The 23,072-nt window shown below is 40.9% G+C and overlaps 1 protein-coding gene, 2 long non-coding RNA genes and 2 other non-coding genes across 5 annotated transcripts; 2 read left to right on the top strand and 3 right to left on the bottom strand.

The window, feature by feature from the left end:
* Positions 1-222: 222 nt before the first annotated feature.
* On the bottom strand, positions 223-294 carry Trnaa-ugc (transfer RNA alanine (anticodon UGC)). Its single transcript has one exon. It is a non-coding gene; the product is annotated as a tRNA-Ala (tRNA).
* Positions 295-296: 2 nt separating this feature from the next.
* On the bottom strand, positions 297-378 carry Trnas-gcu (transfer RNA serine (anticodon GCU)). The gene has a single exon. It is a non-coding gene; the product is annotated as a tRNA-Ser (tRNA).
* Positions 379-1,145: 767 nt separating this feature from the next.
* Positions 1,146-1,970, top strand: LOC145440270 (uncharacterized). Its single transcript, XR_013915496.1, has 2 exons — positions 1,146-1,432; positions 1,654-1,970. It is a non-coding gene; the product is annotated as an uncharacterized LOC145440270 (long non-coding RNA).
* Positions 1,971-2,043: 73 nt separating this feature from the next.
* Positions 2,044-2,735, bottom strand: LOC145440269 (uncharacterized). Its single transcript, XR_013915495.1, has 2 exons — positions 2,203-2,735; positions 2,044-2,147 (listed from the first exon to the last, which is right to left on the bottom strand). It is a non-coding gene; the product is annotated as an uncharacterized LOC145440269 (long non-coding RNA).
* Positions 2,736-17,223: 14,488 nt separating this feature from the next.
* LOC145441838 (uncharacterized) lies at positions 17,224-20,785 on the top strand. The gene is made up of 8 exons (XM_080319788.1): positions 17,224-17,270; positions 17,332-17,403; positions 17,467-17,838; positions 17,903-17,996; positions 18,056-18,249; positions 18,356-18,469; positions 18,796-18,903; positions 20,262-20,785. Exons 2-8 carry the CDS (start codon positions 17,350-17,352, stop codon positions 20,571-20,573), a joined length of 1,248 nt encoding a protein of 415 aa, XP_080175914.1. The 5' UTR covers positions 17,224-17,270; positions 17,332-17,349; the 3' UTR covers positions 20,574-20,785.
* The last annotated feature ends 2,287 nt before the right edge of the window (positions 20,786-23,072 follow it).

Raw genomic sequence — 23,072 nt, 5'->3', positions numbered from 1 at the left:
CCGATGCATCAGGGAAAATATACATGCAACTGGCAGCATTCCTAAGAGTTGTCGCGGAGGCAGTGACGATGACGAATCAATCACGAATTGACTATAATTAAGTTGCATCTGTGCGCAAATAAATTGAACATTTTCATCTGATATTGAAGTAAATGGGAAGAAGGCCGTTCACGGCAATTCCAATTCAAGTTATAAAATACAACAACAGCGAAATAAAAAAAGTGGAGGTGCCGGGGATCGATCCCGGGACCTCGCGCATGCAAAGCGCGCGCTCTACCACTGAGCTACACCCCCATCGACGAGGATGGGATTCGAACCCACGCGTGCAGAGCACAATGGATTAGCAGTCCATCGCCTTAACCACTCGGCCACCTCGTCGCTTGCTGACCGGCCGAAACTATACTGATCATTATTTTCCACTGCCAACTCTAAACTGCGGACTAGGAACAGTAGGAAATAGGAAAAGGAGGGAGTTGCAAAACTAAACGGCGGACCAAGCCAGGCTTGCGGACGGAACGTAAGATTCTGTCGTACTGTTTCAGGTTTATTAATATATTCATCGTTTCAAAACATCACAATACTGCGATACAATGAAAGATAGGAGGGCGAAGGAGATCGATATGCCTCTTAAAATTGCCATTAACCTCGGAAATCGGCTTAGTTCCGAACGATCAATCGGAGTGCCGCACTCATTATGACGCCATTGAGCGTCTATTTGGGACGTTACGATTGTTTTTTCGTTCGTCGGCCGAGGGTGGAGATCATAGAGGATACTTAAGTTCTGGTTGCCAAGTGACACATGCTTGAGTGTTGAGTATTGAGTATCATAAAGTATCCTCAGCAGACTTGTACAAACTAAACATTAAGGGTGCGTTCTAGGTGCGGTTTCGTGCCAAAAGTTTTCGAGTCTGATGCTGAAAACACCTCACTACGAACGCAAGGCCTGTTTTCACGACCACTACGAACGGCAAGTGTTTTGGCGATTATTTTGAGGAACTGGTCACTTGGAACGGAGACGTGATTTTGACAACCGTGATTGCCAAACCGGCGTCGAAGCTATGTCGTTCGTAGTGCAGGCCATGTTTCATGTGTGTGCGCGCTATTATAGAGACTGTTGTCAGACAGTATAGTACTATAGTGCGTTGGCGTTCTGTAGTTGTAGATGCTAGGTATGGTAGTTTTTGATAGTCGGTGATATACAGACTATGGCTTGCTTGGTTATAGTAACGTACTCTACTTTTTTACAGTAATTGATTATTTACCATATGTGTGATCCGCAATGAGTACCGGTAGTCAAAATCAATGCACGACAGAATCATCATCCGTCTATGTATGCGGCAAGAGAGGAAGAACATCACGTCGTAAGAAGATGAATTGTGACAACGAGAATAAATGCCTGGCAGAAAAATAAATGTATGTCTGTTCTAACAAGGTAAGCTATCAGAGGAGATGTTGCAGTAGAATTCTTGGTAATGTGCCTATCAGAAGCAATAACTGCCTAGTGCCTTCCTAGTAAATTGTCATTGAACAGGTAAAATTTAAAATTGCCTAAAAAGTCACTGATCTGAAATGATTTATATCTTTCTTGCTCTAGTCCTGGTAATAAATTTTCGAAAATCCTCCATCTGTAAAATATTATCCTATTAATTCCAGAAACACAGCTCAGCAAGAATGGTTGTTGAACAAGCTTTCGATAGTCTCAAATCCCTGTGGCTTCAGAAGATGCGAAGCTAGTCTGACCAACACTAGGCTGATAATTGTGGCTTGTGAAATGCTCCATAGCAAGGGAACTGATTCAAGATCTGGATGTAGTTGATGTAGGTGGCGGCAACCACTTGGAAGAGATGCTGAAACTCATTTAAACTTGGATACTGATGTAGCTGCAACACTATGTTTACATCATATGCTGCTTTATTTGCCAATTCTCAAATCTCAATTGTCAATTTTTACCAATGAAACCTCGCATCCTGTTTGTGTGTGATGCTAAACATCATTGCGTCATCGGTATCTTTCAGCCGTGAGACAAAATGGCAAAAAAATCGGTTCACTGAAAGATTCGCTTTTTATTGAGCAGTTATTGAGGAAGAATGTTTTCCAGTATTGCTTCAAATAGGGTTCCGTCATCTTTGAGGTTAGTTGCGACAAGGCTGTAAAAAATGCACCGGTAGTAAGTATGACGACAAACAGGAAATTACTCTGCACCTTCCTTGACTGATGCCAGGGATATATCTGGCGCAGAGCCTCCTGAGGCGTCTGCAGTCCTGTAGTGTGCGCCGACTGCTGCCTAAAATTATACAAAAGATCAAGAGTTCTTGTCAGTTTGCCATGTTTAATTAAAATGACTGATCGCGCATTGTAATAGCACGACAATGGTTGTGCTTGTATCAGCATCTTCATTTGGCGTGCCTTTTCTTTTTGCTTTTCGTGAAATGCCAATGGCACTTACCAATTGATTCAAAATTAGTTTAACATTTCCAATTATCCTAGAAAGAATCTTCATGCATGATAGGTATAGCCTATTTTCAAATGTGTAAAATAAAAACACTCTGCAAAACATATATCATTACTATACTATAGAAACTAGTGATACGGTACTCCTGAATATACCGTGTAGGCCTATATATTATATATCCCTACAAACTACCATATGCGATGCATATACACAACATTGCCATGACAAATCCACTCAATAGAACCACTATTCAATAACTGCCATCTCCATGACCAATATTACCAATGTCGACCCGCTCCTGCCACCTGAAACAGGTAGTTTCGCGTCAGCAACAAGCACGAAAACACACGTTCGTAGTAGCCTGCTAGCACGAAAATAATTTCGCGTTTCGCGCCACTACGAACGCCCTCCGTAGTCAAGCGAGACCGACTACGAACGATTGGGTTTTCGAGACCATCGGCGCGAAAACTACTAGTCGGAACGGGGTAATTTTGAAACCACTATCGAAACCAGGTTCACTTCGAAAGGTCGTTTTTCGCGACTGGTTTTGAAATCATTTCGAAAACGTCACCTAGAACGCACCCTTAGTTAGTTGACGGTCAACTAACTAACAGTTTTTTGAGTAGTTCTAGTTGTAGTTGCGGATTTTCAGAATTGCGTAGTTCTAGTTCTAGTTGTAGTTGCGGATTTTGAAAATTCCGTAGTTCTAGCATAGCCTTTGTAAAGGCTATGGTTCTAGTTGTAGTTGCAGATTTTAAAAATTCATTAGTTCTAGTTCTAGTTTTAGTTGTGCATTTCAAAAAAATATTAGTTGCCGAACAACTAGAAAACACTCGTGTGTCCTGCGTAATGAGAACTTTCCTCGCGTGACAAGTGAACCTCTGCGGGTTACTGATGTGATCATGACAAAGGATCAAATGCTCATTGTTGGATCATAATTAATACATTGATTATGCCGAGTTCACTGATAACTCGGAAAATTTACAACAATCGACAGTCCGCAGCGACACGCGATCTCCCGGTGACTCGGTGAGGTTGTTTACTAATTGGAATGTGAACTAGTGATCTACTGCTGTGCGCTGGCGAGTATTATCTCGGAACTAAGCTGTCGCGTCTGTTAAACAAGATTTGATTCGTGATGATGATGCCGACCACGCCTGCCCAGGCACAAAGAGAAGACGATCTGGATTCGCCCCAAGGTATCTTTACAAAGGAAATTGCATAAATTGCCGGGTCGTCTCCTACTGGCTCTCCAACGCACAAGAAACCGAGACTCTCACTCTTCAACTTTCTACCTCAAAGTCAGTGTCGTCCGCATGAAGTTAAATCAGGCCCGTCTGACGTGAAAAAGTATGCCAGGGAACAGCGACTACCCCTGGGTCAGAATGTGCTAAACTGTTGGCGGAATATGACCGACTTGCCAGTATTACGAAACTTGGCGAAATATTTTCTTGGGATGACTGCGACATCTGCGTCCAGTGAAAGGGCTTTCTCGCATGCTGGGATTTTGTATTTCCCAAAGAGGGCAAAACTAAACGAAAAACATTTTCGCGACTCATGTTGATTCGCTGCAATCAGCAACAGCTGCAAAAATGGTTTGGTTTATCCTGTACTGATTACATAATAGTTCTGTCTGTCTGATTTTTCAGTAATTTCGCTGTACCGACGCTCATGTGGAAGACTGGAACGCCGAATTCGAATAAAATAAAAATGATTGAGTTGATTGAGAATTAAATTTAGTTAGTTGTGTTTTAGTTAGTTAGTTGCCGATATTTAAATTTCGTTAGTTCTACTTCTAGTTATAGTTGCTAGTTTTGAAAATTGAGTAGTTCTAGTTCTAGTTGCAGGATTTGAAAATTGGGTAGTTCTAGTTATAGTTATAGTTGCGAGTCTTAAAAATTGAGTAGTTTTAGTTCTAGTTCTAGTTGCGCTTTTTGAAAATTCAGTAGTTTGTACGAGTCTGATCCTCAGCCATAAAATGAGTTCTTAACGGGACTCAAAACGTCCGAAACTTAAGGTACGTGTAGTGCTAACTTAAGTGCGCGACATGTAGCTTTTTTGTTACTGCGAGAGCTCCGGCTATACAGTTGGTCAGTCATCCGAGGCCCTATTACTCGTCACGCAGCAACGGCGTCAGCATAGTTATACCACAATGACCTACAATAATGCATGACAATGACGTGGGAGCTGCAGCGGACGACTGAAAATATTAGCAAACGGCTTCTGAGGTAATGTTCAGGGGGATTCCTCTGCGTCATAATAGTCATACCGCAATTTCCTAGATTAATGCATAGCAATGGCTAGAATAGTGTTGCCATACGTCCGGAATTTCCCGGACATGTCCGGAATTTCACTGAAAAAACTGCGTCCGGGAGGAAATTCTAAAATATTTCTAAATGTCCGGAATTTTGAAGGCTTGAAGTAGGCTGAAAATTTTTTCGTAAATCAACATAAACAATATTATTTTGAAGCAGATTTATGCCAATCGAATTTTTTCTTCGCGCTGCGCGCGAGTTAATTCAGTTTATTTTGATATTAGTATGGGCACCAGGCATCGCCCTCACAAGAATTGCAATCCAAAATAAATATAAATACCCATCATTTACTGAAATAAGACTAATTGTAATCGAAATTACAAGCTAATGGTATGTTCCTAGAGTTGGTTAAGGCCGATTGGATTCAGTCACAGACCATGGCCCCAAATCTTGGGGTTGTGTGCCTTTATATGGGGATCGCGAAGATGTTGGACGTAATCAGCTTCCAAAATAGGCAGTGAGTAAGTTTAAGCAAGCTGAATTTTTTTAGTAATCAGCTTATCAGGGATGTCAAACACAATCCCGACAGGCCTGACACGGCCCGCCAGACGATTTCATCTGGCCCGTGAAGAAATCTATTGCAGACCTTAGCAAGTAGCAATCACTAGAGCTCACATTACAGATGGCCCAATTCGTGACCTACGTTTCATTCCATTTCTGTATACAGTGGATGAGCAATGCTTTGCTAGTGTGACGTCATATTGACAGACAATGCGTTATAACTCATTTTTAAATCCGCTAGTGAGCGCTAAAGAGTGTCCGGAATTTGCTTCACAAAAATATGGTTACCCTAGGCTAGAAGCTACTGCGGATGACAGCAAATATAAACAAACAGGTGCTGAAGTGGTGTGCGATGGTCAGGTTCGAAATCAATTTCTTTAATTAGGACTATCGCACCGATTTACCGTACTGTCATAGCAATTTACAACGGGCTTAATTGCTATCAACTATCAAATACAGAATTACAATAATATAACAATAATTATTATAATCATCATCATCATCATTGGTTTATTAGCAATTTTATCAGTTCAATACACCACAAAAAATGCGATACAATGAAAAGACAGGAAGATGTCGAAGCGACAAGGAGTAGTCTATGAAATCAGACTCCCACCTTGATCTAGGCGATGTAAAGAGGAGGCATGCTCACTGAATGGAAGTAAAGAAGATAGTATAGAAAAAGAATGCGACAAGAAATAGGGCGGCATGTCATGGGAAGCGAGATCGATAGGTCAGTCGTGGTCCGGTAATCTTGAGGATAGACTGTATTTATTTAGTAGTAATTGCTTGTATTTCGACTTGAATGTGGACAATAACTGGACATGCTCGTCGACTGTCGGATGGCCGGCGGGATACTAATGGGCGACCTTCCAGCAAAGAGGGAGCCTAATTTCTCTCTGCAAGAAAAAAAAGTTGCTGTTAGACTTAATAGCAGAAAATCCTGTAGTTGAAAATAAAAAAAAACGACAAATATTCCACCAATGCGAAGGATAGAGAGTGGGAGAGACTCGCGGATAAGTTTAATTCAAGTGGCCTGGGGACGATTAGGAGCCAAAAATGTCTAAGAAAACGTTGGATGAATATGAAAGACAGGGCGAAAAGTGACTAGGCAAGGCTCAAAAGCGGAAAACGGGGGGTGGGCCGAAGACGTTTATTCCGGACCCGTTGACGGAAGCAGTATGCTGTGAGTGTAAAAAATTGATCAAATAGTTGCGCACAATCATATACGATATATCACATATCACAATCATATACAATGTATTTTCCAGCTGTTGTTCCCGGTCAGATTCACCCGATCGATCATTGCCTTGATCACGATGCAATCGATTGTGAAGAGGAATCTTGTACGTACTGTTCATGTGGTATCGTGTTCGTTGTAATGGTACCGATTACTTTTTACAGAAGTTATCATGCATGCAGAATCGCCAGTCACGAGCCATTTTTCGTCGACTCCCGTCCATTCTGGAAGGAAATCGAAGAGAAGTGGCAGCTTTCATTTAGAAGACAGCGTGGAGCAACCAAAAAAAGACCAAATTTGAAGTTCTCCGTGACGAGTAGGCTATTTGGCAGAAAAGATCGATGCTATGAAGAAACAAGAAGAAAGAAGAAAAAGGGAGATGCAGTTAAAGGAAGAAGAAAGCGTATTGACTAAACAAGTTCTTCAGTTGAAAATAAAATAATATGGAATGAAATTGAAAACTGGTTCGCAGTGATATCCAAGTTTATATGTCTTTTGTTGTTTCTTTTATTTTATTGTTACTATTTTACTACGTTATATTTAATACATATTATTTATATATTTCCCGTTCTAGATGCTGATCTGTTGTTGTTTCTTTCATTTTATTGTTACTTCGTTACTATATTAGCTGCTTGCTGTAAGGCACATGTAATGTGCGTATATATATATTTATTCCACGTAAATAAACTGAGATAAGCAAAAACTATAAATAACAATAATAAATATATATAAATATATACGAATACAGTAGCCTAAGTGAAAATTAAATCGTTATAAACTAAGTGTATATCATAGGCCTCACTTAAAAGTAGTTCTCAATAAAGGCGTTTCTGACTGCCCTTCCGGACAGATTATCGTTTTGTGAAGGAGGAGTTTCGATGTTCACGTCATAAACACTTGGCAGCGGTTGCTTCAAGGCAACTGCTACGTTATGTAAGCACGCAATTGCTATTATTATTGAGACGCTGCTTTGCAATTTTGTTCTCAGTGGAATTCGGAGAACACGGAATCTTTGTTTCATCACTACGAAACATTGCTCAATTCTTGCGCGAGTCGCAATGTGCGCGCGATTATATTTTTTCTCCCGTTCCGTTGTCGGGTTGATTATTGGAGTTAGTAAATGTTTTAGTAGCGGGTAGCCATTGTCTCCCAACAGAATTCCATCAATTTTTCCATCATCAAAATCGTCGGCCAGCCTTGAATTCCGGAAAATCCTGGAGTCGTAGCACGAGCCCGGCCAGCGCACGACAATATTCATTATGTTCCAGTCCGCATCGCATACCACTTGCACGTTAACCGACATGAAACCCTTTCGGTTGCGGAACGTTTCGGCGTAATCGCCACCGGGAGAGACTATATGGGGATATGCGTGAAGTCGATTGCCCCAACCAACCACTCCCGGGAATTTTTTTACTTTATAAAATTGAGATTTTAATGTTGCAGTGTCATGCATCGAGTGCATAAAACTAATTTTATGTTTAGATATCGCGTACGCCACACAGTGAACACTTCGGCGCGCAGTGTGGCGAGAGACGCCAGCAAGGTTTCCATCTGTGCCTTGGAAATGACCGGTGGCAAAAAAGCGCAATGCTATTGTCAGTTGCAGCAGAGGATGTAGGCCATGACTCCTGGCTTGAAAAATCTCGTCACCGTGTATTATATTGAATATTTCACTAACTGCGATTTTGTAAAATCTATATCTTTTAATAAATTCTTTGTCGTCGTATTTTTCAAACGGATTCTTCACATCCCTCAGCCGTCTGCGAGGAATCGCTACAGATTGGAAAATTTCAATTTCCTTCATCAAATCAGTCATTCCTTCGATTATTATTCGCAAAATGGTCGATATTTCGGTTTTGGGACGGCAACAATCAAAACCTACGCCGTTACCTTAGCGACGACTTTGGATCATGACGTCATTTAGATAAAAATAAATCTGGCAACCGATTTCGGGATTTTTACATATGGGGTTGAGTGTCAAAGCTCCACTCAGTTAAGTTTGAGGAAGTTAAGTTTGAGGAACAGGCGTGACTCAGTCGAGTGACAGCAGACACTTAAGTTGAGGAAACTTTAAGATCTCCACCCTCGGGTCTCTCAAAAATGGGCCCATCGGCCGAGCATGGAAACCAGCAATGAGCAGATATTGATTTCTGAGAATCCGTCCGACTGCTCGAGTCTCTGATGGACTATCCGTACGAATCCGAACAATCTCAACCAAAAATCCACGCGAATCCGAATATTGCCACCCAGAATCAAAAAAATCCGAATCCAATAACTTTTCCGAAGAATCATAATTGTACCTCTAAGCAGAGTAGTCTCTACAGCTGCTAAGGCAGTGACGTGCGGTGAGGTTCATGGCTGGTGAGGCACGGACCCCCCCCCCCACACACACACACACACGCGCACGTAAAGTAGCCTACCTGATAAAGAGATCCAAAATGTGAATAACAACAGCAGCGGGTATAGAGAGCTTTTTCTTTGCAGACTGATAACCGTTGGGATTCCACATTATACAATACATGTAGGACTGGTCACTATTGTGCTAAATGGGCAAGTTTAGACTAGGGTTGCCATACGTCCGGAATTTCACTGTTCAAGCTAGCGTCCGGGAGGAATTTCTAAAATATGCCAAATGTCCGGAATTTTGAAGACTTGACGTAAGCTCATAATTTTTTCGTAAATCAACGTAAAAACTTTATTTTGGGGACTATTTATGCTGATACATGATATTTGTCTTCGCGCTGCGCGCGATTTACTATCACATCTATTGATTTTACTATGGTAGGCTTACCATACGTCCTCTTTTAAGAGGATTTGTCCTCTTTTTTGACTTTTTTGAAAGTGTCCTCGGAGGACGCCCTTTTGTCCTCTTTTTTGAGATTTTGTGCTCTTTTTTGAAAATTTAGGTCAGATTTAGAGCAAATTGCGAGTGATATGCCGCAAATTAGCACAGAAGTGACGCTCCGGCGGGTATTTCGGAGTGAAAAACGGTGATTTTAGCTCTGAGCGAAAAGATGACCTTTTTTTTATTTTAGTCATCCACCTGGCAATGTGGAGAGAAAAACGGTATTTTGAGCTCTGAGCGGAAAAGATGACCTTTTTTTTTTAGTCAACCGATCGCAAAGTGGGAAAAATTCACCGGTTTTTGAGAATTCTACTCCGGTTTTGCAAGTTGCAAATTTCTGAAAAAGTGTCCTCTTTTTAGATTTCCAAAATATGGTAAGCCTATACTATGGCGACTAGGACTACAACCCTCGCAAAGACTGCAATAAAATATAAATAAAACAACCTTCATTTACTGGAATAAGCCTAATTGTAATCGCAATTAGAGGAGAACGGTATATTCATAGAGATCGTTAAGGCCGTTTAAATGCTTAATTCAAAGATAGTGGTTCCACACGGGGGGGGGGGGTCGTTTGCCTTTATTCTGGGGTTTGCGAATATGTTGACCGTAATCAGCTTCCAAAATAGCCCGTGAGTAAGTCTGGGCAAAGGCGCTGACTTCTTTTAGTAATCGGCTCGTCAAATTTTGATCTGGGCCACGGAACATTTTCAAATTGGAGATGGAGTCGCGCCCATAAAGGGTTGGAAACCACAGGATCTGGGGTGTTTATAAAGCTCCGTGGTGCGCACCGACATAAGGCTGATAAACAATCTTATCGTAGGACATGAACATGACTTAACGATGTACAATTACGCTCCCTGTGTTTTCGAACTCATCAACCTCCACCAGCTCTACCGCTAACTCTGATCATGTGGGCGGACAGTAGTATCTATAGAGTAATATATGGAACAACCAATATTATTGGCAGAAATAATTCAAAAAATTTAACGACCAGACGCATATAGAAACCAGATTCATATAGCAAGCACCCCCCATCGCGCCCTAGAAGTTGCATCGATTACTCCATAGTGTGGGCTCAAAATCATTGTTTATTAGGGCGGGAAGATGCTGAAAACACGTGCTTACGCATTGGCCGCCCGGGCCGTCGCTACTACACAATTCCAACAAGACTGTTGTATTCCGAAATCGATAACACGTTTCACTGTGCTGCGATTGTCCAATTGTTAGCGAATAGTGCATGAGCAAAATTCGTTTGTGCCTCACCTGGCCATTGTTTCTCTGCGATGGCATTGTTTGTAATAAAGCCAAATTTCACCTTCCTTGGCGATTTTGAGGGGGTTCCGGTGGTCTGACACTGGTAATATTTGAATTTTCGGAATCAGTGTGACGATAGCATTTGATTGATACCAATTGTTATGAATTCCGAGCTATTTATGATGATTGCATTGTCCCAGGTGAGGCACGACCCGCCCGTGCCTCACCTGTGCCGCAACTCTCCTTTCGCGCTGTATTTTTGAATAATAATTATGCAAATCGATGATGTTGTGTGAAAAAATGTTCAAATTTAGTTATTTATGAACATCGATGTAAAATATCAATAATCATCGACTCATGGAGGGTTTTCATAATTTTCACTTATTCGCCCTGACGACAGGTGAGGCCGCACGTCACTGTGCTAAGGTTAGGGTGAACTGATATATATTTGCCTGGATTTTGAAAGAACAGCTTTAGAGTGACACCAGTCTTATCAGAACGTGTTTACTGTCCGTTTTCGGTTGTCGAGCGGACGATTTCGTTTTTTTGACTTGAAATCAAAAGTGATTTCTTGTCAGAACCATCCAAAATATCCGAAGCAGAAGTTACAACTATCTGAAAATATTCGAAACAAAATCTGCAATAGAATCCGAATCCGATCCGACTGTCTCAAAAGGTCGCAAAATCCGGTCCTAACCTTATCGGAGTCCGTCCGATTATAGATAACTAACCTACGTAGGTTAGTTATCTATAGTCCGATGCTCATCACTGATGGAAACGCAGTGAATTTTGTTGCGCAAGCACACCCACGTCTGCAGACTCGTCGGCCATCGAGTGAATACTTCGGCTTAACCGCTCGGCCATGCTTGCGCTGTGTCTTCGATTAGCAAATTGCTATTTGCTACTTACAATACACTTTTCGTATCAAATGAACCATGGCTGCACTCCGGACGGATCTTGGACGCATTGAGAAACCAGGAATTTAATTATGATTGCAACGGAAATTAGTAGTATCGCGGTAGCCCGGTACTGCTACGAATTACGCGTAGGCTACCGAAATCTTCTTCGCGATCTGCGAGCGAGATAGTGTAATGGTTATGCGTCCGGCTTCTCGAGCGGTAGGTCGTGGGTTCGATCCCCGGCCGGATCATACCAAAGACTCGAAAAATGGTATCCGCAGCTATCCTGCTAGGCGCTCAGCAATCACGGATAGCATGGAGGAGAAAAAAAACGGGGGCGCAGACTAGATGACCTCATGGGGCCGTATCGCAACTCCGTCGCCAAAGCATCTCGATGGTGCTGGCGAGAAAGAATATCATATATCTCTCTCTCTCTCTCACAATGTGCCTCACATACGCTGCTGCCACAATTCGAGGGTTTGTGTTCTGGTGCATGGCTACAATACGAACTACCGTTTGACCACAAACTAGGTGAACTTTATTCACATACCCCTGGTAAGCAAATCATCAACAGGACACTCGAAGTTCATGTCTATGAATCACGACGACGAAACAGTAGTACCGGTAGACTAATGGACAAGCTACTATTCTGCGTTCGAAATTATCGGACCACGATATCCCATATCTATATCTCCCACGTACTAGGATATGCCACCTAATTTTCATATTTTTTCCATCTTATTTTATCTTCTGTTAGTTTTAAGCAAGTGGTTCATCATGACCATTTTACATGTTGGATGGATTCAGGCCTACGTGTTCAAGGTCAAAGCGGGTTGTTTGACACCAATAAAACTGATTGAATTTTGCACTAGACTAGTGGAGTGTGGAGTGGTGTTGCACAGACAGAGATAAGTTAGAAGAAAATCTGGTATGATGCTGGTGGGTATCCGAATTGAAGGTATATTGAACAGATCATCAAAATATAGTGGCAGTTCACCCTGATGATAGCTATATATATGCATAAATTTCATTACCTCAAATTTGAAAATGTCTTCCACTTTCAATATTCCAACGCTTCGATACATCCTATTACAATTTTCATATCTAGATTTTCGACATAAAATTCGTATGGCTCGGTTTTGCAAGACTTGCAATTTCTGCAGATGTTTTTTCGCAGTAGGTCATAAATGAGATAGCAGTGAAATCGAGTGACTTGACTTGACTCGAGTCACCTTCGGAAATCGATTGACTTGAATTGACTCGAGTCAAAATGTGCAATATGACTCGAAGGTAGTGACTTGATCCCAACACGGGTAGAGCTAGATTGCAATGCATGAAGGATAGTTTCTCTGCATGCTAACCCAGTTAAACTCGTTCTGCAAGGGTAGATCTGTCGCGTATCGCCCTTTGCGTTGTCGATTTCTTGAGATTCAGAACACGGAGCACTGAATTTCCAATATTTTTGAATTTTTTTTTATATATAAAATATCGGCCGCGATATCGAAAATCGGGAAAGCTCCAAATATCGGTCAGGTCGATAATCGGTCGACCTCTAGCATGAAAGAGAACAAGCCTGTGTTAACAAAATCCCTTTCTGCGTAGTCAGACGAGCTACTGTTCGGTTTGCGATCGAGACAGGAAGGTTGTTTGCAGACGCAGACTACAATTAAGCTATAGGCCTACCAGGGGTCGGGAAGCTTTTTCGTTCGAAGAGCCATATTGACCCACTATTTCCATTTTAAATCTCAAAGAGCCATACAAGGCAATCAACTACAACGTCACTATTGAAAAATCGTGATGTCATGGTAGCGCAAATTCGAAATCACTACATTGGATTCGTCATTCGTCGTTTGCACCGTATTTTCTCTGTAAAAACTCTACTAATCATGCTGATTGGCTTATTTGAGTGATGAGTATGCGAAACTTCAGTTACATAGATCTTTTGCAAGTTATATATTTGCACTGGGAGGCACATGATATTTTTCGAAGCTTGAGACAATTAACATTTAGAATTCCAACAGATGTAGACGAGAGTAAAAGTAAAAGTATGAATCTACTTTTACACGCTTTTTACAGTTATAGTGCGTCTTTTGGTGTGGCATGGTAGTCCTTAATGGCTTTGTAGTCTGGTTGATAATTGTTGAGGTTAAGCTTCACACAAAATTTGAGACTTTCGTCAGTTATACCAGATCGTAGGTTCGTCTTGATGCTATATTCTTAAATGCGAGGACCCATGATGCAGGTTTGTAACGATAAGTCACAAGGCTCCGAGTCACAAGTCAATGTCACTTTTATAGTTTTGACTCATCGAGTCAAGTCGAGTCATTTTCAATTCACCACCGAGTCAAGTCCGAGTCCAAGTCAGCGACCAGAGGGTCGAGTCCGAGTCATGGTATTATGACTCGAGTCCTAATCAAAGTCGTGACTCGAGTCATTACAACCCTGCCATGATGACAGACGAAGGTGGTGCCAAACATATAGTCATTGCAGCAGTATACATACCTACTGCAATGTGGGATGCGTCAGTGACGTGGGGTCAGGGGAGGCAAGTGAGGCAGTGCCTCACCTGTCTACTAGATTTTGAACATTTTTGCTACCAAAATCACATAACTTGCCCATTTATTGTTCGAAAACAAAGTGTGAAAGGAGCGAGGCATAGGTGAGGCACGACCGGGCCATACCTTACCTGTGATAGCGCAATTCATCGTAAATATCATATGATTTTATAATAAATGATATTAATCGAATGTAATTGTCTCACTGATTCCGATTCGACTTCTCAATTATCAAAATATTCGGCGATAACATAACCGCTGCGCCACACGCCTACATTGTTACAGCGACTTTAAGTTACGCTATCATCCAAGAACGGGGATAGCTATGGCATTTTTTGTAATGTGAATTTTCTATTGTGTATGTCACTTCCAACCCAAGGCAGTTCATGTCTCGCCGTAGATCAGGAAGATAAAGTGTATTTGAAAACTGCATTGCGATACAGGCGCCGCCATGTCTTATAGTCTCTTTCATCAATGAACTTATCGTGCAATTCAAGATTTTGTGGCGTGTAGGGCTACATCTAATTCGGGATTGATAATGGTCGCCGGCGCGACAGCAACTTAAATTTAAGGATTTTGAAAAGGGCGTCCGAGCCCCAAACCCTGAATACGCCACTTTGTAATAACCTCTCACAGCCATATCTTACGCCCAAAAGAGCCATATATGGCTTATGAGCCATAGGTTCCTGACCACTGAGCTATACTATATGCAAGTATATGGGTATTATTCGTCACAATAACTACTATGAATGTACGGTGTAAGCAATGCGATGGCGCGAGAGTTTTTTTAAACTTGCTGCAAAATGTTGCGGCATTTTCAGATAAACAATAAATTATATTAAAATTATAGCATAGAAATATTTCACAAATTAGATCATTGGCATTTCGCTCTAATTCAGTCTATTAAACTAATTCAGTCGTTTCGACACCTCTCTGTCTTTTCAATGTATCGCAGTTTTTTGATGTTTTGAAATGATGAAAATATCAATAAACTGATACTGATAGAATTACCTAGTTATCCAAGTCTGCTCTGCGATCTTCGCATTTGTACACCGGAGATCAGGCTGCAAGGACAGGACTATTCGGTGTCGGGCATTTTACAGTTTGGAAATATCTATATCGAATGTTCTGGTCAAACATGCGCGGTCATTTTGGGCTACGGTTTTATCGCCGCTGCCGAAATCGCACGAGGTACAACGAAAGATTTTTAATAAATCTAGTTATGTGGAGTTATGAAGTAATTTTGATCCCCGCTTGAGCAAGGGCTGTTAAACTTTATTTTCCAAACCTTGCTTGCCTAAAAACGATGCACACCAAATTTGAATCCCTTCCTACCGGTAATCGCGAAACTCTTACAGTTTCATTATTTTGAATTTATCATAAATTTTTTTTTCCAAATATTACTGCCTACTCCATTAAATTGATACGTTGTCCACAAAAACGATGCTAAATATATTTGACTCAATTCCAACGGGTACACTCTAAATTCCAAGCGTTATGCTTGAACACGAAATGACTTTTTCCCGATTATCTAGTTGCGTAATCTTGAAGTAAACACCGGTCCAGCGAGAGAGTGAGGTGTTTTCTCGCGTGAGTGGCATAACTCGTGCTCATTCCTCATTCTCCTCTTCTCTCCTAACATAAACTCACAAACGAAATGCGGTATCTCGCGGTCGATGGTGTGTCTGGCGCGGGAATTCAGAGAGCGTGGATCGCATTGTGTCACATTTTCCTCGAGCGTCGAATTGCAAGCTGGTTCGTAATGGATTCCGAATTGGCTCAATATTTGTTAGGGAACGGTTTAGAGCAGAGACACCTCGACTTATTGAAAGGTAAGTGTTGAGAATATCCATCACGCACATCAGTAAGCTATTAGATATGTTCTCTTTTTTAACGGTATGCCATGGTGTCTTCCATTTCAACGGCTCGACTGTTATTTGTTAACGTGCAGCAACGCGTTTTGGTTCCTTGTAAAGCTCACAGATGCAGATATAGTGTAGCTGTTCTTGAATTTTGCGTCGTACTATGGTAACAGTGCAGCTCGTGGTACCGTACCGCTGTTTGTAGCAATCGGCAGAGTGTAAAATTGTACAGTAAAAACTGGTGCAAGTTCCTTGAAAACAGTACGATATGTAATATGGTATCATAATCGTTTACATTAGGAGTTAGAATGATGAATAAATTTCCAATATTGATTTTACCCCTTCTATTGACACAGCTTTATTGCTATTTTGTTAATGTAACTTCAGTAGGATAATGTCTGAACCACGGATTACTTGCTGGTTATGCCCATTTTTCTGTTCTGATCGGGATACTCTAACAAAGCACTTGTTGCATCGTCACAAGGATAATCGCGATTTCATAATATCATGCAGAATCTGCCATTTGCGTTTTTCCAACTTCAAGGGGCTAAAGAATCATGTTGTCAGGCAACATAAAAGTATGGAACTGGCAGGCACACCGAGTCCTTCTGGAACTTGTAGCGAAATTGACTCTTATATTGATATAGAGCCCGCGCCGACAGAAGGAGTTCAGCCACGCCCTATCGAATCGGGTACTATGGGTCAAGCAGCTTTACTGTTGCGACTAAAAACTATTCATAAACTGAGTGATTCTGGGCTTACTGATATCTTGTCATCTAATGTTAATCTGTTGAATAGCATTTCTGCGGATAATTGCTCTGATTCATCAACAGATGCACTGCGCTTGTTGCAAACAAAGGAAGCAAGAAAAACTTTTTATAAGGAACATTTTAGTCTTATTGAACCTGAAAGTGTCGAATTCGGGACACGCTTTGAGAATATTAAAACTCGGGATGGTTATATGCTCCAGAAAGCTTCTGCATACGGCTACTTTGTACCTTTTATGCGGCAGTTAGAAGCACTATTGAACGTCACTGCTGAATCTCTCATTTCAAAGCCGGATCCGTTTCATGAATTTCATACCATGACAGACTGCTTACATGGAGATTATCTCAAAAGTCATCCTGGGATAACTAGTCACCCTGACTGCCTGCTATTCTCCCTTTATTTTGATGAATTTGAAATAGTTAATCCAATTGGATCCCACCGTAAAAAACACAAAATATCGGCATATTACTGGTCGCTTTTAAACATCCCGGCAAAATGTAGAAGCAAAACGGATAGCATACAGTTGTTGTGCCTTGCCAGAATAATGATTTCAAACATCCAGGGACATCTACTCCTGATGTGCGTAGAACTTATTGAAGGCAATATTTCATGCACCGTTACATGGAACTATATTTTACAGAAAATTCAACTCACGAAGATGCAAGTAGAAAATAATACGAAGGACTCACCTGCATCAAATACTGACATTTTGGTGTGAACAATTATATAACTATAATCTACCGATATGCATAAATTCAGTAATATCACTTTTCAGGACGAGGATGTTCTAGCGATTTCAAAAGATAGTGAGCTGGAAATTTCTGCAATTCCGGACGATAGCGAGATGGAAATTTCTCCAATTCCAGACGATAGTGAGCTGGGAATTGCTCAAATTCCAGACGATAGTGGTCTGGGAATTGCTTCAGCCAAAAAGAGATTCACATTACCAAAATTCAGTGCCCGTGTTGCATCCGCATTGCAAGAAAAAAAGGCTGGTCATTTACTAAATTCTGTGGTGGAGGAATGCGCATACCACATCCGAGCACACGGTGATATGACATCCAAAGGAGAATATACTGAATTCTCCAGGTATCTTTGTGAAAAGTATACATGCCTGCAATATGATGGGCCTGGGCGACATCCCTGGGTAAGTGTTCATTGCAAGTTGTTTGACCTGGCCTGTATCCTATCAACGGCTTTCTCAATTACAGTCATTTTTCTCAAAGAAACTCTCCCAAAAGATGAGAAACATTCGTCACAAGAACAAGAAGAAAACAGCCGTCATCAGTTTCTGTTCAATCGATGGTAGCATCTAATATGATTTCAATTATTTCTCTGTTTTGATAGCCTTTGAATATTATTAGGGAATGACCAGATGGTATCTGACAGCGAAGAACTTCTGGCAAAAGAGTATTCGAAGCTTGATCCGGACTGGTCAAAAATTAGCGCGCTGTTCAAAAAATTTCACAGCTCACGTCGCCAAATAATAGCGGATATGCCCACACGAAGTGTTCGTGAAATATTGAAGAAATTTCCGTATCTTTCCAATATGAAGCTAGTGAGTATCTGGATTCTAGGCAAGAATGTGCTCAATCCACTCACATTGCCAATCATTGAGTGATAACCTTAGCGATAAAATGCTAATGTTCCACTTGAATGTTCAGATCCGAGAAGAATTTGAGATTTTAACATCATGCTCGACACCGAATATGATAGAGCAGTACCGTATTATGCTCTCTACTGTGGATAAGATGATTGGTGCAATTTCGGAAGGAACGGTCAGTACTAAATTATTTATTATTCACCCACCCATACTGAATACATCCCATATACCCATATGCGACGGAGATTTTTAGAATAACATGGCAGGGGTGTCAAACTGAACTGGTATCGAGGCCGGATCCAAACATTCAGATCCCTCACGGGAACTGTACCAGACAAATGATTCTTATACGTCGCCTCGAAATTCATGCCATTGTTTTCACTGGTATATACTTTATTATCAAATCTTGTATCATGCAAGGCGATAGAAATATATGTTTAACATGCTCGTGCTCGTGCATAAGACCTAATGTAATAACTTTATTAAAACTATGTTTTACAGGGAGAAGATGAAGGAAAAGAGGTCAGAACTCTGCTATTTCTTCAGAAAGAATTGACCGATGGGCGAATAAGATCAAAGTCAACGTTGCTTGCCATCAACGTAAAACAGGTATAATTCTAGGTTACAAGTAACCAAACAGTTACCCACTGTGCAGCAGCCACATATGGCCGGCGAGAAGGTTTTAAGGGAGGAGGTGAGATTGTTGCACACGTTGGCTACCCCTATTCTATCTCGATACTTAAAGCCAGGGGCGGGTGGTCCGTGAGAAAGTTTGTGTGGTGTGGTTCGAATGACTCGTGTCAAGCCGAAAATCGTGACTCGAGTCATTACAACCCTGGAAATGTCCAATTGTCCATGTGGTCTAATTGTAATTCTAATCTAATTGGGTAAATGTTTTTGTGCTATAATTTTAGTTATAATCTAATTTAGTGTTTTCATGAAAGTGCCTTTTCGTCTGCGGTATTTTTCAGCAAGAATATCCCTCTCGCGTTGAGTGCCAAGCCGCCATCGCATTACTTGTACCGTCTGTACAATAGTAGTTACTATGACCAATGATAGCCATGCCGCGGCATAATATGGTGGCTTGTAGGGCTGTTCAAAAATGACTTTTTTCTCAAATCGTACTGGCTACTTGTTAAAATTGTTAGGTTACCAAATTTAAGCCTACACACAAAATTAGGTTCAATTCCAACCAGTGGAAGGGAGTTGAAAAATTTGCATTCGAATAAAATAGTATTTACGGTGACCGATTCTCTGTTTATTTATTATAGTTGTGGTCACCGTAAATACTATTTTATCAAATCCAAAATTTTCGACGGCAATAACTCTGCTTCCAGCGGGTGGAATTGAACCAAATTTGGTGAGCATCGTTTCTATAGACAGCCTAACACTTTCATGGGGTGAACAGGAAATTTTCAAATTTTTTATTATTTATTTTTCTATCATAAATAGAAACTTCTCCTGTAGCAAAGCGATTACTGGCTGGAATTGAACCAAATTTGTGTGTAGGCTTAAATTAGGTAACCTAACAAATTTATCAAGTAGCCAGTACAATTTGAGAAAAAAAATCCGTTTTGAAAAGCCCTGTTGTACAGTCTGCGAACAACATTATAGTTGGGATCGCGTTTTTAAAACTTCACGTTAGCGCAGCGCCGTGTTCACTTGCATGAGCGATGAGCATGGTTACCACAAAAGAAGTAATTTTACTAAAGAAGTATTAGACACAACAAGAAGTAGCTTCATTTTATTTTAAACTAGTTTGAGCCGCGCATAGCGGAAAGAATATTTCATCCTAAAGAGCTAGCCAAAACCTGCTTTAGGGATATAGTGTGAATTAAAGATTGAAAGCACTTCGTTAGAAACGTTATTCTGAGCGTGGACTTTTGAGCTATGTGCATTGAAGTCGAAGTTAAGAGTGTTAACTTTTATTCTTGCTGCATGATTTATATGCATTCGTATTATTTCAGGGTCATGAGGCTGAAGTTGCATGTTCGAAAATGGATCCGCCACACCTACTGATCGTCTGCCATGAGTCCGGTGTTCATCAAGGATGGGTATTGGTTGATAATACCAGTATTTCATGCACAAAAGGACAAGGGATCCTAGGCATGATCATTGACCTCATGTCTTGCTACTATGCCTGGGACCTTGGATACCCTAAAACCTTCATGGTTCTCGGGTTTTTACAAAAGATGGTAATCGCGGACGAAAGAAATCATTTTTTCAAGTCCTCCAAATACCTTCAATTTGAGAAAAAATACCTTGAGGCGTGCTTGTAAGATGGAATATGCAATGAGGCCAGTAGTTCTGAAGCTGAAGAGCGTGTGCATCTGAAGGGGAGATGCGACGGGGGCGCGAACTGAAAATTGCTTTGCGATACGACGATAAAGGGGTGCGATAATGTTACCTGACAGTTGAGCATGAGACGGTATTTCAAGTGCATGCATATGAATGAATTGCTATTTTGCAATAAAATTCGTTTTCATTTCAAGCTCTGTGTCGTTGTACAGCATGACAGCGAAGCTATTTTCATTTTTAGCTCTGCGTTGGTAATTAACGCATCAGCGTTAAACTTGAACGTAAAAAGTGGTAGACGTAATTGTAGACACAATCGGACGGTAAAAAGGGGCTCACTTTTGGCGTTTAATTTTACGTCTTAGAAACGCTTTTGAAACTTAGAGTGTAGAAGCCAAGTTATTTGAGTTTTTCATTGATAATTCTGTGATGACCCACCACCAATCATATTTTTTCAACTCCAAAATTTATACCTGCATGCCATTACTTCCCTTCTACCGGCTATGGAATTGAGTCAAATTTGCTTTGCATCGTTTTTGTAGATAACGTATATCAATTTCGACGGGGACTTGCAATGGGAACATAAGCTTATACCCCTTTAACAGTCTAGGCCAGACCGAAATGTGTATTCGGCGTCTGACTATTGCTACATTGATATTGAGTAGAGTATAAAAAAAGTTTCTATACTCAGTGGCATAGGAGCATATGCTGCCGCTCATGGCTTTCGTTAAAAATGCCGCCCAAATTTTGAAATAGTTTTAATCTTTTCAATTATAATTAGTGGGAATCTTGTTGCGTTGACTAAAAATGGTTAGCACTCCGCCTCGACTCCCGCATGACCCACCTTTTTCAATACTTCTGTGATATTGACTAAAAAACAAGGTCATCACCTCACATTTTCCGCCCCCTAGCAGCCTGCCGAGCTGAGCGCCAAGTGGCTGCTGCGCCACTGTCTATACTTGCTACCGATATTATCCCATTAACAAGTTATACAGTAGTAGGCAATACCCCAATCACACGGTTTTTTTTATGATACAATCAACATATCAAATTAAGAAGGATCCCGTACGCCTGTTAGATATTTAAATATTTTACATTAGACAGCGATGTATTATTTATATGAATTTCATTGATTGGTTGAATAAGCATCATTCGCTGACTACCTACAGGTAGCGTATTTCGCTCTTGATATTGTGCGATTTCGGGTCAAGCTCACAGCAGAGAGTCACTAAATATTTACAAACGGAAAAGTGGATATTTCGAGCAAACTTTTGTAAGAAAGCAAGTAAAATTTTCGAGATTGACAAGGTGCATGCTCGTATAGAGTTTATATTTTTTATGCTGCCAGCACCATGCATAGCGTGGCCCGCAGTTGAAATGAAAATAATTTTAACCAAAGATGTTATAATGACGTGAAAAATTGTAATATATGAAAAAGGTTCACAGTGCAGAACCTACCAAGGTTCGTTTGTGAAAGTGACCCTCTAAATTTCTGAGATTCAAACACAGAACGCCAATGTGAACCTCACGTTCACACCATCCCTACAAAACACCTTATTCATAAAAAGACAGCGATAGTTATATAATTCTGACTGTGGCGGTAATGGGGAAACTGACATAATTTTTTGCCATTCAACAGCAAGCTGCTAGAAGAATATTAATTTCGTGATTGTAGCGGTTGTGACAAACCCACCCTATGTAGTCTCCCCTATAACATCAATCACATGCACAATACTGTATTCTATGCGATCACATTTTATTTATATCGATTGTTCAATGACACGCATGAAATTAGTCAACTGACAATAATTGCTGCATATGGCGATGAAAAGCCTCTCTACGGCATGAATTGTCGCGGACTTCTGCGTAAAGAATGTCTGTCACGTCAGAGACCGTCAAAAATGAATTTGATTTGTTTGCTAAGGTGCTAGAGGAGATAATTCAGGAGACATCCAGGCACTGCATGCTCGTTACATTTGCCTTGATGGATACTGATATTTCAAGTGATGCAGGCCAGTCGATCAGGAATCGTATACTTGATTTGCACGCATCAATCCTATCAAACAGCTTTGAAGCGTTGGAAATCCTAGCACCTCTCGTGAAAAGATCAGGTGACATGAATGCTCCAGAACTTCTCAGGCAAAGAGTGGATGTCTTCAGAAGCGAATTGATTGCATGCGTGAAGCGATTTCAAAGAGATTCGACCAAGATGCTTTTCATGCAAGTTGCTTTCTCGGACGAAACAAAGCAAAATGTACTTATGGGACAGAGCCAATGTCCATTACCATTATTTCATAATCTCAACATAGAGCATACATGCAGTGTACTCGGCGGTCTGAATAATGAGAGATCAGAGCGGCATCAACATTCCACGGGGACGATCACGTCCTACATTGAAGACGGAATAGTCAAAGCACAGCGCATAGTTTTGTCTTTGAGGGATGACTCGTCATCGCACGCTCAAGCTTGGTCTGTTGAAAACT

This window comes from Botryllus schlosseri, chromosome 6 (assembly GCF_051294905.1).
Source record: "Botryllus schlosseri isolate E-star chromosome 6, Bs_hap1, whole genome shotgun sequence".
Lineage (NCBI taxonomy): Eukaryota > Metazoa > Chordata > Ascidiacea > Stolidobranchia > Styelidae > Botryllus > Botryllus schlosseri.
This window is presented reverse-complemented; position numbering and strand designations above follow the sequence as displayed.